The sequence below is a fragment of the Mastomys coucha genome, unplaced genomic scaffold (assembly GCF_008632895.1).
Source record: "Mastomys coucha isolate ucsf_1 unplaced genomic scaffold, UCSF_Mcou_1 pScaffold15, whole genome shotgun sequence".
Taxonomy (NCBI): domain Eukaryota; kingdom Metazoa; phylum Chordata; class Mammalia; order Rodentia; family Muridae; genus Mastomys; species Mastomys coucha.
In genome coordinates this window covers 58,690,820-58,705,786 of record NW_022196897.1, presented here as the reverse complement: position 1 = coordinate 58,705,786, position 14,967 = coordinate 58,690,820, and the positions used below count along the sequence as shown (strand labels likewise).

The window sequence follows — 14,967 nt, the reverse complement described above, 5'->3', positions numbered from 1 at the left end:
AGTTCCAGGACAGCCAGGGCTATACAGAGAAACCCTGTCTCAAAAAACAAACAAACAAACAAAAAGAAGACTACAACTAAGTGGCATGTAAGAAATGATTCCTGGCAATCTGAAGAAAACGTGGAGCAGAGCAGAAAGGACTGTGGGGTTGTAAGAGGTGGCATGTCACTAGAGGTTGACAGGCAATCTAGGTCAGGGGTCATGGCTAGACTTGATGAATAACCTTTGCTTTGCAGTCAACATGATAATGGATGTAGTGGATTATATAAAATACTCAGGGCAGTTTCTAAGACTGTTTAAGAGATTACCAAACGTTGGAGCCCTTCAGGGATGGGGAGAGAGGGGTGATGGGAGTGTGTATTAGTGTGTACCCTTAGGCAACTACACTGAGAGAGACTGAAAATGAAACAAGAGACTGACTGAGACAAACATGTACCTGAGCCTGTGCCAAGGAAAGATCCTGCAAGAGTTAAGTGCTGTCATGAGGAAGGCTGGGAAGCAGAGTGCCAGCTCACCTTCAGTGCACAAATCACCACTCAAAGCATCCAGCCAAGAGCTGCTAGCACCATCCACAGCCCCTATCTGGCCCCAGTCTTCCTATTTTCCCACAGTGAGTCCCTGAGCCAATTCATGTGAATCCAGGCTCAGAGGAAAGGAGCTCCTCCTCCTGACTGTTTTGTTGTTGTTTTGAAATGAAGCTGGAGAGCTGGCTTCACAGTTCAGAGCACTGCTGTGCTTGTAGAAGACCTAGGTTCCCAGCACCCACATGGTGGGTTACAATTATCCACAATTCCAGTTCCAGGGGATCCTGCACCCTCTTCTGAACCCTGTAGGTATCAGGCACACATATAGTACATAAATTTACATGTAAACAAAATACCCATGAGCATAAAATACAACCTGAAAATGACTTTGGTTTGCATATTTCATACAACCCATACAGCAAGTGTGCGCAATTGCTATATATTTATTTGTGCTTCACTCATTTGAATAAGTAGCCAATTTAAAAAAGAAAACAGAAATCCAAAGGAGACAGTATAGGGAAAAAGAGGAAAATGCAAAACAAATAAACTGTAATTTCAAATAAATAATTATAATTACTATCTTCAAAGTGGCAAAAGAAAAAACCAGAACAGAATATTATAAGGAATAATTTTTAAAAATTCTTTAAAAATCTAAAAAACAGGGCTGGAGAGATGGCTCAGCAGTTAAGAGCATTGACTGCTCTTCCAGAGGTCCTGAGTTCAATTCCCAGCAACCACATGGTGGCTCACAAGCATCTGTGATGAGATCTGGTGTGGGCTATTATCTAGATTAGATTACTTCAGGCAATTGGGTGAGGGATAATCTTGATTTGGATAATTGAGGTGGAAAGACCCATGCTAAAAGTGGCTGGTATCACCCCCTGGTCTTGGGCTAGTCTGCAAAAGAGAAGGCTACCTGAACCCCAGTATCACAGCTATTTCCTGACTATGGACACAAGGCAGCTAGTTGCCTGGAGTTCCTTCCCCAGCATGATGCTCTGTACCTTTTAACTATGAGCCAAAACAACTCCCTTCTCTTTCAAGCTGCTTTTCCCAGGGAGAACAGAAGAAAATAAGACAAATGAATCCAGAGGTCCCAGAGAAATAAAAAGGTCCACACTGACTAATATCACAGTGAATTCCAGAGCAGAATCCAAAAAATATCTAAGAACTTCAGTTTAAAAAAACAAAACAAGGGCTGGAGAGATGGCTCAGCTCTTTTGAAGGTCCTGAGTTCAAATCCCAGCAACCACATGGTGGCTCACAACCTTCTGTAAGGAGATCTGACGCCCTCTTCTGGTGAGTCTGAAGACACACCACTTACACACTTACACATATGTACATATAATAATAAATAAATCTTTAAAACAAAACAAAACAAAACCAGACAGCTGAAACCAATCTAACAAAGGAAGAGGAAAGGAAGAGCACTGCAGAAAACCTGAACCTCAGGCTGTTCTCAGAAGGACAACCTGAATGTCATCTGCCAAGACAGCAAAGAACAGGCTCCTCCCCACTCACTCATCCAACACAGCACCAAGAAAAAGACAAAACGTTTGTCAGAACTCCTGGAAATGAAGCAACTGAAAGGTACTTGTTCAAGAAAATACTGAGCAGTTAGCTCTGTGTGGTTTTGGCTTCATCTTAGTCTTGCTGCCAGCCCCCAGCAGTGACAGACATTCAGAAGGCTTGCATTTGCCGAGTTTGAGTTCCGCATCACCCTACCACTATTAAGTCTGAAACAATCAGAAGTAATGGAATATTTTTTTTAAAAAAATTTTTTTTTAATTTTTATTTTATGTTTACTGATGTTTTGCCTGCATGTCTGTTTGTGTGAGGCTGTCAGATCCTCTGGAACTGGAGTTATAGAGATAGTTGTGAGCTGCCAAGTGGGTGCTGGGAATTGAATCCTGGTCCTCTGGAAGAGTAGTGTGCTGGTTTGAATATGCTTGGCCCATGAGAATTGGCACTGTTAGGAGGTGTGGTCTTGCTAGAGTAGGTGTGGCCCTGTTAGAGGGAGTATGTGACTGTATAGGCTGGCTCTGAAGTCCTATGCTCAAGCTCCATCTAGTGTGGAAGAGACCCTCCTCCTGGGTGCCTCTGGATCAAAATGTAAAACGCTTGGCTCCCCCAGCACCTAGTAAGTCAGCCTGCATGCTGCCTGCTTCCCAACAAGATAATGGACTAAACCTCTGAAACTGTAAGCCAGCACTAGTTAAATAATTGCCTTTATAAGAGCTGCCTTGGTCACAGTGTCTCTTCATAGCAATAAAACCCAAACTAAGACAAGCAGCCAGTGCTCTTAACTTCTGAGCCATCTCTCCAGACCCATGGGGGTTGTAAGGACATGGACAATAAAGTAACAGGCTAACCAAAGAGGTAAGCAGGCGAGTAAGAGAGTAAGATGGCCATAGGGCTTTGAAAAGCTCAACCCTAGGAATCTGGAAGGCTGTACTCTGAGAGCTATGCTCTCACCCAGGAAAGACCCCAGAAAGCCCTAAGCTCTCAACCCTACCTGACTGAGATCAGGCTATACCATGCCCTAAATTACTCGGGGTAACTATGCCTTGCCCTGAGAGACTGTTTTAAGGATGGAGGGTAAATGGCACCTGGGTGGACATATAAATGAGACCTGTCTGGCCTCACCCACGTAGCAAGCACACTGATAAATGGTTTATTCCTGACAACAGAAAGGGTGCCACCCTATACATTTATCAGACTAAATTACACTATAAAGCAGGTGTATTAAAACCCTATTGGGGGAACCAAGAATATTTTATCAGACATTAAAACTCACTGAAACTGACCAGAGACAGGAGCACCAGATGCCTACAGAACTCGGAGGTAATTATTCCATGTATGAAACCAAGACTGAGAAAAGAAAGAGGGTAAGTACCCTTGGGGCTGGGCAGGGAAGGGACAAGTGTCTGGTGCGACAATCCAGAGAGCTAATGCCTCTAGCAACCATCTCGGAGAGCCAGTGTGTGTAAAATCTTCACACCAGACCACTCCTCAGGAGTTCAGTTAGTATAGAATAGCTAAGACAAGCAGTGAGCAGCACACATACATAAGTGGCCAGAAAGGACATATGTATATCTATATGTCACCTGATTACTTACAAAGAAGCACATTTAGTCTAAGCCAGCTGTACTATCACAACGGGTATGTGGGAACGCCAAGTGGTGGGTCCCACAAGTACAGCATACCTACAATGGCCTGTGCTCCTAAGAGGCTCTGCTGAAAACAGAACAGAGCAGACAGAACAAGGGGCTGAAACCGAAGTAAGATTAACGTTCTCCATCACACTAAATGTGCCCAAATACTTAAGATTTTCACTGATCAAAGTCTGCCTCCAGGTGTTCCTCCAACCCCAATCATCTGGATTAAGGACCAGAATAGAAACAGACTCAAAGGTAATTCTATAATTTGTCAGATAAACAAGGCAAAGTGCTTATTATCCAGTTGACTGAAATTCTTTCCCTTGAGAATAAATTATACATTACAGAAATTAGACATATTATATTATTTTTACATGCCTACACATCCATTTCCTTTACAGAACTTACCTTCACAGTCAAATCCTCCTCACCCAGTGTGACGTGAACTTGAATCGGGGGATAAACACCTTTGTCTGCGTGGTGCTCCATGGTCGCTCTCATTGCATTCTGAAATATATTAGGAATACATTAAAGTATAGTTTTTTCAAAAGCAACTAATTATACTTTTGAAATATATATACATTATGTGAATTTTAAGTTTGCTTTTTCATTGGTTTGAAAATAAAAATATTTGTACATAGAATGTTTTGACTAGTTTCTAAAAGGTATGAGGCACATAAGGCCTGCAGTGCCTAAGAACAGGCTAGTCACAGATCTGAGACACTGGAGTAGAAACCAATAAAGCCAGAGGAAGCTGGGACTGGACGTGGAATTAAGAGTGATCCCTGACAGCTAAAGATGGAGCAGACCAGAGGAGAGGAGACTACACTTGTTTACCCTGGTTTAATACTAGGTTCCAGACCAAAGTCACTGTCAGGGCATTAAATAAATACGTCACAGCTTACAAAAAGTTTTATTAAGTATTATAGGGGTAGAATCTTTACATGACTGAAATTTCAAGGGGAAAAAGAAGTTCAAACACATTAGGGGCCAATTGCTTTTTATCTACGTATAGATTAGTGCAGGCGCTAGAGGACTTATTAACTTGTCAAAGCAAAGCAGGTACTTCTACCCTTACTTTCTTAGTTTCCTGCATTTTAGGATGTTGCTCTGTGGTCTGGATTTTGAGTGAGGGTCTTGCCATGCAGCTCAGAGGCGCTGGGATTACAGTCACAGGTGTGTGCCACTACACCCGGCCAGCCTACTGTTATTGCTATCCCACAGAAAGCCAGCTCTCTGCTCCTCTGCTCTGCTGCTGGCTGGGGACTGAGCAGCTAAGCAGGAAGTAGCCCAGGCTGCTGATCTAGGATGTCATTTTCAACTGCAGGAGCCAACCACACTTATCGACCACTGTGTTTCCACGAGCAAGTGCCCCAGTGGCTGGGAGGGTGACTCCCAGCAACCCAGCATGCTTTCACTGAGTTTTCCAAATATGTTAGAAATAGCAAATAGTGCTCTAAGTCCAATATCAACAACTTCCTAAGAGAAAACAAAAGCAAAGTCACGGAAGGGGGACTGGCTCAGGGGTAGAAAATTGGGAAATACAATTTTACATATTTCGGTTCATAAAAATACAAATATAAATTTACTAAGCACCTGTGGCATGTTCTGTTTTAATGGCCACTCAATACATCTTTTCCAATCTTCACAAGTTTCCCTAGAGAGTATTACCCTAGCTTCAAAAAGGACCGAGGTTCAGGGAGGTTGAGTCATTAGCCCAAGGTTACATAATAAGCAATGAAGTCTTTGTTCAACTCCAGGTCTCTCTGGCTCCCTGGTCTGTATGGAAGCACCCATCTATATAGACAAAAAGCTCCCTTCCAGCACAGTGGTATAATACTCACATAAAATGGCATAGCATCATGGAATAGAAGCCCAAAGGAATATGGTTTTCAGAGCAGATTCCTAAGCTCAGGCAAGAATTGGTAAATGTTACGCAATTCTATTTTACAAACCTTGAACAGTTCAAACACCATGTGATAGAGATGGGATGGTACATAAACCACTTGTATTGTCTGTCCTGGTGATTTCGCTACAGAGCAGAAGAGAAACATATGAAAGTACAGAGGGATGTGCTCAAAGCATTATTAAGAATAAACTGAGGAGTGACATGGAGCGAACATTAGCAATTGGGGGGGAGGGGGAGGTTGCTACGGGGGTTCTCGCACCCCACTTCTTCACTGTCTTAGAGTTTGAACCCTGTACTCACACTCACAGATGTTTCACCTGAGTAGAACACTGTCTATTTTATTTCAGACATTTCTATGGATGTAACACTGGATTTAAAAAAAAGAAAAAAAAAGAAGAGAAAAAAAAAAAAAGCTAGTATCAGTTCCCAAGAGGTATGTGTAACACAGACTTCTGGGAGAACAAAGCAGTAAGACACCATACTTTCAAAGTACTTGACCAGTAAATAACTGGACTGCAATTCAAGCAGTGAGCCAAACTGTCTTCTGAAAAGCTCTCACTGGAAACATGATTGGGGGATCTGGACACTGCCCATTCAGCTCAAGTTCCTAAACTCTCGCCTGTGGGCGTATGGCATGGGAGTCATACAGACTGAGTGGTACCATCAGAAGAAACCACAAGTCATGCTACCCCAACTAGGTAAGTACCCACTGCTCATATTCAGAGGTTCAGAATGTGGCTTAGCTCAAGCCTATTAAAACATATTTTTCTCCATCACCTTCTCAAAGGATTATCTTAACCTGGGAGAGGTTGTCCTTGTCAAATAATGGTTATCACTCTCTATCCAAAACTCTGAACCCTTTATCCAAAAGGCAGGGAGGAGACCACCAGAGCCACTCAAATGGGTGAGTGCCTCCTCTGTCTTTCACACACCCAGCCTTCTGCCTTAAACAATAAAAACTGACATACAATTCAGGAAGTAGAAAAAGGATAAACTTTGCTATGAGCTGTATACAAAAATTAAAAAAAAAATTTCTTAGTATTTTTTTCTGTCTCTGAAGAAAATAGCAAAGAATAAAATTATCAGTTAAAAAAATAGAGAGCCAAAACAAAACAGCAAAATATTGAAACTAAACTCTGTAAGTGTGGATGTGCGCTGCATATGACTCTTCTGCCTTCACACCCGGTGACCGAGCTGGTGGAAGAGCCCTTTACTTTCAAGCAAATCTCAACTTGCTCCTTGGCTGTGAGAACACCCGTTCCGTAGGTCTGGTGCCCCCAGGTAAGCTTACCATTTAGTTCTTCAAGTTCTAGCTCAGGAGAGTTAACGTAATACAAATCACAAAGCCGCCTGGCGTTCTCATAGCCATCTAGTGTGAAGCAAACAAAACAAAGAAGCATTAAAAAAAAAAAAGTACTTCTGTCTTACCCAACAAGAGGCCAACAGTACTGACAAGGGAAAACTTACAACTCTCTGCAGAAGAAAATACACTTCAACAATCTTAGAGAAAGTCTGTTACATCACAAAGCCTGAGCCGTAACAGAATAATGACAGAAAGGGCCACAAAAACTTAAAAACATCAGGATGGAGAAACATACCATAAACAAAGCAAAAGAAACAGCAGGCTAAAGAGATTATTATATGCATTAAATATATATTTACATATATATTTGTCTTTGACACATCTCAGAAAGAGTTGGTCAGGGTCCCAGAAGTCTACATTTTTATCTATTGTTTGATATTTTTTTTGAAACATTGAAAATTTAAAGATTTATTTTATGCATGAGTGCATACTGTAGCTGTACAGATAGTTATGAGTCATCATCTGGTTGTTGGGAATTAACTTTTAGGACCTCTCCTCGCTCCGGTCAACCTTGCTCACTCCAGTCACCCTGCTTGCTCTGGTAGACCCTGCTTGCTCAATCCCTGCTTGCTCCAGCCCAAAGATTTATTTATTATTATACATAAGGACACTGTAGCTGTCTTCAGATGCACCAGAAGAGGGTGTCAGATCTCATTACAGATGGTTGTAAGCAACCATGTGGTTGCTGGGATTTGAACTCAGGACCTTTGGAAGAGCAGTTGGCGCTATTACTGACTGAGCCATCTCACTAGCCCCAAACATTGAGAATTTAAATGCCTAAAAATGTTTTTAATTCTAGATTTATTGTTGCTGCTGCTGCTGCTATTGAGGTAACAGTCTTACAATGTAACCACAGCTGGTCTGATCTAGAATTCCCTTGCTAGTCCTGAAGTCCATGCCTCTACCTCTTGAGTGCTAGGATTAAGGATGCACGCTACCATGCCTAGCAATTCTAAGATTCTTGCCTTGTACTAGCAAAAATCACAATGTACCTATACACATTCACTAGGACACTGTGAGTAACAGGAAGGGAAAATGAGAACAACCTAAGTGAACATTACAAGATAGATAAGCTAGCTCTGTTACATTCTAACGAGCCACTCAAAAATGTGGGCTATGTCTACAGGGCTATGAGTTTGTAGCAAAATGTATAGCTCACTCCATCTTCTAAAAACAAAACAAAAAAAAAACCCACAGTGGTTGGAGAGATGCCTCAACACAGGTTGCTAGCTGGGCATGGTAGTTCATGCTTTTAAAACCAGCACTCAGGAGACAGGCAGGTGGTCTACACAGCATCTTCCAGGATAGTCAGAGACACATGGGACAACACTGCCTCAAGGAAAAAGCAACAAAAACCCAGCACAGGCTGCTTTTGCAGAGGACCTGGGTTCAAGCCTCAGTATCCACATGGTGGGACATAACCATCTGTAATTTTAGCTCCAGAAGATCCCACCCCTTCTTCTGGCCTCCAACAGCCCAGGCATACACATGATGTACAGACATAAATGTAGGCAAAACACCTATATACTCAACATGTTTTAAAAAGTTTAAAAATAACAAAACTATAAAACAACTTATACATAGATGTGCATGTTATGTCAATAAATAATGCTTGAAAAGAGCCGGTCAGTGGTGACACACATCTTTAATCCCAGCACTCAGGAGGCAGAGGTGGGTAGATCTCTGTGAGTTTAAGGCCAGCCTGGTCTACAGAGCCAAGGCTACCTAGAGAAAATCCAGTCTGAAAAAAAAAAACAAAGACAAAAATGCTTGAAAAGATGCAAACTAGACTGTTATGAATTTTCACTCTTTGAATTAGGAACTAGAAAGGACAGACTCAGAACCGAATATTTTACTTCATTCACTTACTGTGTATATATGTACTTCTGTGGGTTTATGCATACCAAAGGATATGTATGGATTTCAAAGGAACAACTTTCTATAGTTAGTTCTCTCCTTCCAACTAGGTGAGTTCTGGGGATCAAATTTAGGTTTTAAGTCTTCACACACTGAGCCATCTCAATGGCCCTTTTTTAGGGAGAATGGGGAAAGATTGAATTTTCGAAGCAAAACATATAAATGCATTTACTAACATACAAAAGTTTACTAACAGAGAATCCTACTGGGAAGATATTTACCTTACGCCCTGTATAATTAATGAAATGAAGTGATTTCCAAACCTAGCACTTGCTCCTAACATTTTTTCTCTCATGATACAGGAGTTCTAAGGGAAGGAAGAATGCTCAGCTCTGACTCCTGCATCCTGCTACAAAGGACAGATAGCACTTACCTTTAATGACCTCCACTACATCGCAATTTGGATTTATGCTTCCAATGTGTTTTCGATGAGATGGACTTCCTTTTCCACCAAACAATAAAGCTATCAAAAGCAAAGAACCAAACCAAGTAAACATATTTGCCTAACACACCCCTTTCCAGATCTAAATAGTACTAAACAGGAGAATGGAATATTTTCCTTAAGCGTAAAGAAGATACTTTTAAAGTCAATAAAGATGCCTTCTTTGAAGAGCAGTAATGTTCACTCTAAAGGGACACTTTCTAGATAAACTTAAGAGTGCTCGCTACACATATCAATTAGCTACTTCTTTCAACTTCAGGGACACTTACAGTGCTGGTTGAGTAGCATTCTAATTGAGATGCGACTCATGTAGAATCGATCCAAAAAGTACTGAACATTTTGGCTGGTGACAGGATCCACCCCGAAGCTCTCCTTGTATTCAGTCACACCCTGGGCCATGGTGGGAATGACATCATTGTGCCGGTTTCTGATCCTTATCACTGTGTCTGTGAATCTAAACAAACCTCTCAGTCAGAAGAGCCAAATATTTTGACAAGTGACTTCAATGCTAAGACACAAGCTGCAACTACAAATAGCCCTCCTTCAGAGAAAGAAGAGTCAGAGGCAGCTTTCCCACACTTGTTTAAATTCATTTCAACTCGGCGTAAGATACACATAGCCCACAAAGGTGCAAGGATCTCAAAAATAAGACTTCCATAATTTTTGGATTCCTGTAACACTACATACTACTGTGAACAATGTCAGCGTTCCCCTTACCCATGATCAACCAAGCCATACTACAGTGTTAGGGTTTCCTTTATCCAATGTTATCTAAGCATCCGAGCCCCACTAGTGAGGATGGCATTCCAGAGACACACTGCCTAAGAAAAGTTCCTTGTTTCTAGGGAAACACTCCCCAAGGAATCAAGCTGAGAAAGCAAAGAAAGTTGACTGCAGGTCTCCTCCCTGGAGTTCAGAGAAAAGAAACCACTCGGAATAGAAAATCGAAAAAAGAACTCTGAGTTCATTCACCCTGAATTTATATTGTGGGTGAGAAGCTGGGCAATGGTGGTGCACACCTTTAAATCTCAGCACTTGGGAGGCCGAGGCAGGGGAGTTTGAGGCTAACCTGGTCTACAGAGTTCCAAGATAACCAGGGCTGCACAGAGAAACCCTGTCTTGAAAAACAAAAACAAAAACTAAACAAAACAAAACACTAAACACAAAAACCAAAGTGGATGAGAAAAAAAAAACTGTTGGATTAAAAGAGATTTTCAAGTCATACTGCTTTCTTGCTTTGTCAATTTAAGGAATAAGGATAAAAGAAAAAAGTCTTAATTGTTATGCAACTAGTCATCAGGATTCACACAGTGTTTTCCCAAGATACCAACTTGAATGCCATTAGCTCCAATGATTTTCTCACTTTTAGAATTCTTAGTTGGGAATAAACTTCAAAACCGAGCTATTAAGACAAAATATAATTTAATTTTTTTTTTTTTAAAACAACTGGAAATCCCAACAACAACTGGAACCCCCTTCCTACTTACCTTTCCTCTCCTTAGAACAAAACCTGCTGAGCAGCACACAGTGACTCACTTGCAATGTCAGGCAGAGGCCAAAGCAGGCATCTCACTGTGGACCAGAAGCCAGACTGGACTACACAGTGGTTTCCAAGAAAGCCTGGGCCACATGAGAGACCCTGTCTCAGAAAACAAAAACTGGTTTGGGAAGACAGCTCACTTGCTAAAGTGCTTGTCACACAAGCATAATGACCTGAGTTCTGTCTGCACACACTTATCATGTCAAGTGTGGTGGCATACATCTATAACCACAGTATGGGAGAAACAGATAGGACTACTGGAATTCACTGGCCAATCTACTCTAACTGACTTCCTAAGACAAGAGACTCTGTCTCAAAGTAAGAAGATGGCATACATTCCAGAGGCTGATACCAGAGGCTGTCCTCCGGCCTACACACACACACACACACACACACACACACACACACAAACACACACACACAGGAGTCTGCATATGCATGAGTTTTTAAATGAATATAGATGACAGTATTATTCAGCTCAACTGCTCACTTTATTTCCTAGGCTCAGCTCTCAGTGACAGTTTTCAAAGGGCTCTATAGTAGCATTTATAGAATAGCCTACTGTTTGCGTTTTGCTGTGTTCCTAGGCCCTACCAACTACTAGCTACAAGATCCCAAGCTACGAACCCTCTTTGTATATAAATGCACTCTCAGCAGAGTTGCTTTAAACACTAAGTGACATCACTCACCTAGAAAGTGAACACCTGATGCCACGCACACTCGTCTACTCCAGTCACATCCAAAATATCGGGGATAAAATCCTGATTAAGGATAAGAGGCAATAAGGATCCAAAAGGAGTTCTGTGCCTCCTGGATGTTCAGACAGTCGCTGGTATCTCCTAACTCAGATGTGTTCCAGATCAGTCTTTCCAATCGTCAACACGCCCTCATAATTAGGCATAAAGGTACCCCAAGAAATGATTTGTAAATGGCTAAGATTGGACATTGTTTCCTGGCCAACACAATGTTACCAATCTATCTTAGTTTAATACCAAGCTGTCCATAACTTGGAATTTCTCTCAAGGAATCTGCCTTGCCAGAGCTAGCAACAGAGGTCTAGCACATTCCTTAGGGTAATAGATAGTTCACAATAGTTAGAAATGTTTTACATACTAGAGAGTAATGAAGGGCTTCCACCCAAAGACATTAGCTAGAAGTGTTAGATTAAAACCTCCTAGTCATTGCCTCCAGCAGGACCATAGAAATAGCATAGGAATATCAAAATGCCTCAACAGGGAGGTCTCCACTCCTCTTCCTCCTGCTTCACACCTAGCTACCAGACCCTGCTGACTTTGGTGTGGAAGTCACTTGCCTACATGACCTCAGTCTTGCATCCCCTGCTGTAACCCCCACCTGCCTACATGACTCTTGTCATCTGCCCTGCTTGCTGTATGGTATTTAAGCCTGAATTTTACCTTATACAAATACATCCAGATTCAACACACCCTTGTGTCGGCTCTGTTTGTCATTCTTTGCCTACGCCTTGTCTACCTGACTAGGACCCCGTTTCTCCCGCGGGTTGAGGGAGGCCCAGATCGGCCTGCCTGCGGCAACCTGAAGAGTTACTTTCAAACCAAAAGTAGGTTTGAAAAATGCAGTACTGACATTTCCTTTGAAAACAAAGGAAAAACCAGTACTTCCTCCTTAAAAAAATAAAAATAAAATGACAGTTTCTAAAGATTGTGGTCTATATACTCTTTAACAGCATTCATTACAAGCAGATAACTCCCTCAGTAACTAACTGGGTTATCAATTCTGGTATCAGGACTATGAAATTAGGCATGATTTACATTATCTTATAAATCACAGACCATAGAAACCCACAGATACTTTTATACCCCTTCTATACAACAAAAGAAGTATAAGCAGTTGCTATGTTTCAAAATTAGAGATCTTACATGAAAAAATCTAGACTTGTAAACTTTTTTCCCTTGGTTTTTAAAGACAGGGTTTCTCTGTGTAGCCTTGGCTGTCCAGGAACTCACTCTATAGACCAGGCTGGCCTCAAACTTACAGAGATCTTCCTGGCTTTGCCTCCTGAGCATTGAGATTAAAGGCACGCACCTCTACTGCTCCACTAATGTCTGTCCAGGCAGCATGTGCACACATGAACGAGCAGTGGAGCAGAGGTAGCTGTCCCTCTGGGACCAGCATGCCCTCCCAGGTTAACAGACCAAGAGGCATCCAGGTAACGGCTAGATGTCTACTGGTCATCACATTTGAACTGTCTCTTCTTACAGCAGAGAGGGCCGTTGTAGCATGGTTTACATCCAGTCCAGCTCCCTGGTTTATACTGTCTTGATGTCTTCAGTACCTGTGTGGGTTGCTATGCATGGATACAGTAACTATGCTGTGCAGTAAAAGAATCCTCAGAGATAATCACTTTCCTTAAAGTGGACCAACAGCAAATTAAGGTAACCACACTTACATTTTTGTAAGTGTGTAAGCACGCAACTGTCTGTACCTCCAGTTCCCTCACACCAATGCATATAAAGTGAAATTAAGTGAATTATTTAAAAAAAACAATATAAAATTGTATTCAGAATAGGATGGTACAATGATACCCACTCATAAATAGTTTTAGTATCTTCAGCACTCTTGTCCTTAAAATCAAGCAGCTCCTGAAGGCTTTGGATATACCTAAAACACAAGCCAGACAGCTGAGTTTATTCATATTGTAAAATTAGCACAAAAGGTTATTTTTAATATTTTATAATTTTAAATGTAGAATACTCCCACAAATTATAGTTGAAGTAGGGTTGTTTTCTTATTTTTCAGACAGGGTCTCATGAGAGCCAGGCATACCAAGAAGCCCAGCTTCAAGCAGTTCCAGGGTGAGCTGGGCTCTGTGTACACTAAGTGCTCTATCAGCTGAGCTGCATACTGGTCCTCAAATAGGAATTTTACACCCACTAGCATTTGTGCGTAGTTCTAGGCACATCCTAAGAAGTATCTATTTTCAGGCTGGAGAGATGGCTCATCGGTTAAAAGCACTTTCTGTTCTTCTAGACAACACAAGTTCAGTTCCCAGCACTCACAGAGGACAGCTTGCAATCATCAATGACTCCAGCTCCAGTCTCCATGAGCAGCCAGACACATTGCATACAATCATATAGACATACATAAACAAACAGACAGACAGACACACACACACACATCTTAAAGAGAGAAGGCGGGGGGAGGGGTGGAGCAGGAGCATGATTTTACCATTAAAAAATCACCAGGCAAGCCGGGCGGTGGTAGCACATGCCTTTAATCCCAGCACTTGGGAGGCAGAGGCAGGTGGTTTTCTGAGTTCAAGGCCAGCCTGGTCTACAGAGTTCCAGGACAGCCAGGGCTATACAGATAAACCCTGTCTCAAAAAAAAGAAAAGAAAAGAAAAGAAAAAGAAAAAAAAAATCACCAGGCACGAAAGCACACACCTTTAGCCCTACCACTTGAGAGGCAAGTAGATTTCTACAGAGTTCAAGGTCACCCTAGTCACATAGTGGGTTCCAGGATAACTAGAACTTGATAATGAAACCCCGTCTCAAAACCAAAAACCATAGATAAGGCCGGGAAGGTGTAGGTTGGTGGTAGAGCATTTACCCAGCATTTGCCCCTCAAAACACATAAAACTATAGATCAGTAGGTCAAATCTGAGTTAAGAACTTAAGATGTTTTAATGTTTTAATCAGATGATAAATATTACATCATGAGAACTGAACTGTCACTACTGACTGTAATGGAGGATGAATGTTTGTCTTAGTCACAGCAACAGGTAGATACCTTGCTCTAAGAATCTAACTTAAGTATAAAGCATTTGCTTTAAAACCTTATTTTTAGATATTTCGGTCCAATCAACAAGTGCTTACAGGAAGCCTATAACCTACTTCTATTAAACAAAACACAAAAGTAATTAAAATGTAAGTCTTTACCCAACAACTTAAGGTAGGAGAGCTCTTGTTTAGGACAAAATGAGAAAAGCCAAATGACTTTCTCAACATCAGACAGCTAAACATTAGGGCACCACAGAGCAGAGCTGAAAGCACCTCCTCGGGCCGGGCGTAGTGGCGCACGCCTTTAATCCCAGCACTTGGGAGGCAGAGGCAGGTGGATTTCTGAGTTCGAGGCC

General features: G+C 41.7%; 1 protein-coding gene across 2 annotated transcripts in view; it reads right to left on the bottom strand.

The window, feature by feature from the left end:
- Positions 1-14,967, bottom strand: part of Pdk1 (pyruvate dehydrogenase kinase 1) — a 27,411-nt gene that overhangs the window by 6,546 nt on the left and 5,898 nt on the right. For both annotated transcript variants that reach the window (XM_031370604.1, XM_031370605.1), the window contains exons 3-8: positions 13,422-13,493; positions 9,583-9,767; positions 9,245-9,334; positions 6,883-6,960; positions 5,638-5,714; positions 4,091-4,189 (exon numbers count right to left, since the gene is read on the bottom strand). In XM_031370604.1, coding sequence (XP_031226464.1) covers positions 4,091-4,189; positions 5,638-5,714; positions 6,883-6,960; positions 9,245-9,334; positions 9,583-9,767; positions 13,422-13,493 — 601 coding nt within the window. The remainder of the gene's footprint in view (positions 1-4,090; positions 4,190-5,637; positions 5,715-6,882; positions 6,961-9,244; positions 9,335-9,582; positions 9,768-13,421; positions 13,494-14,967) is intronic.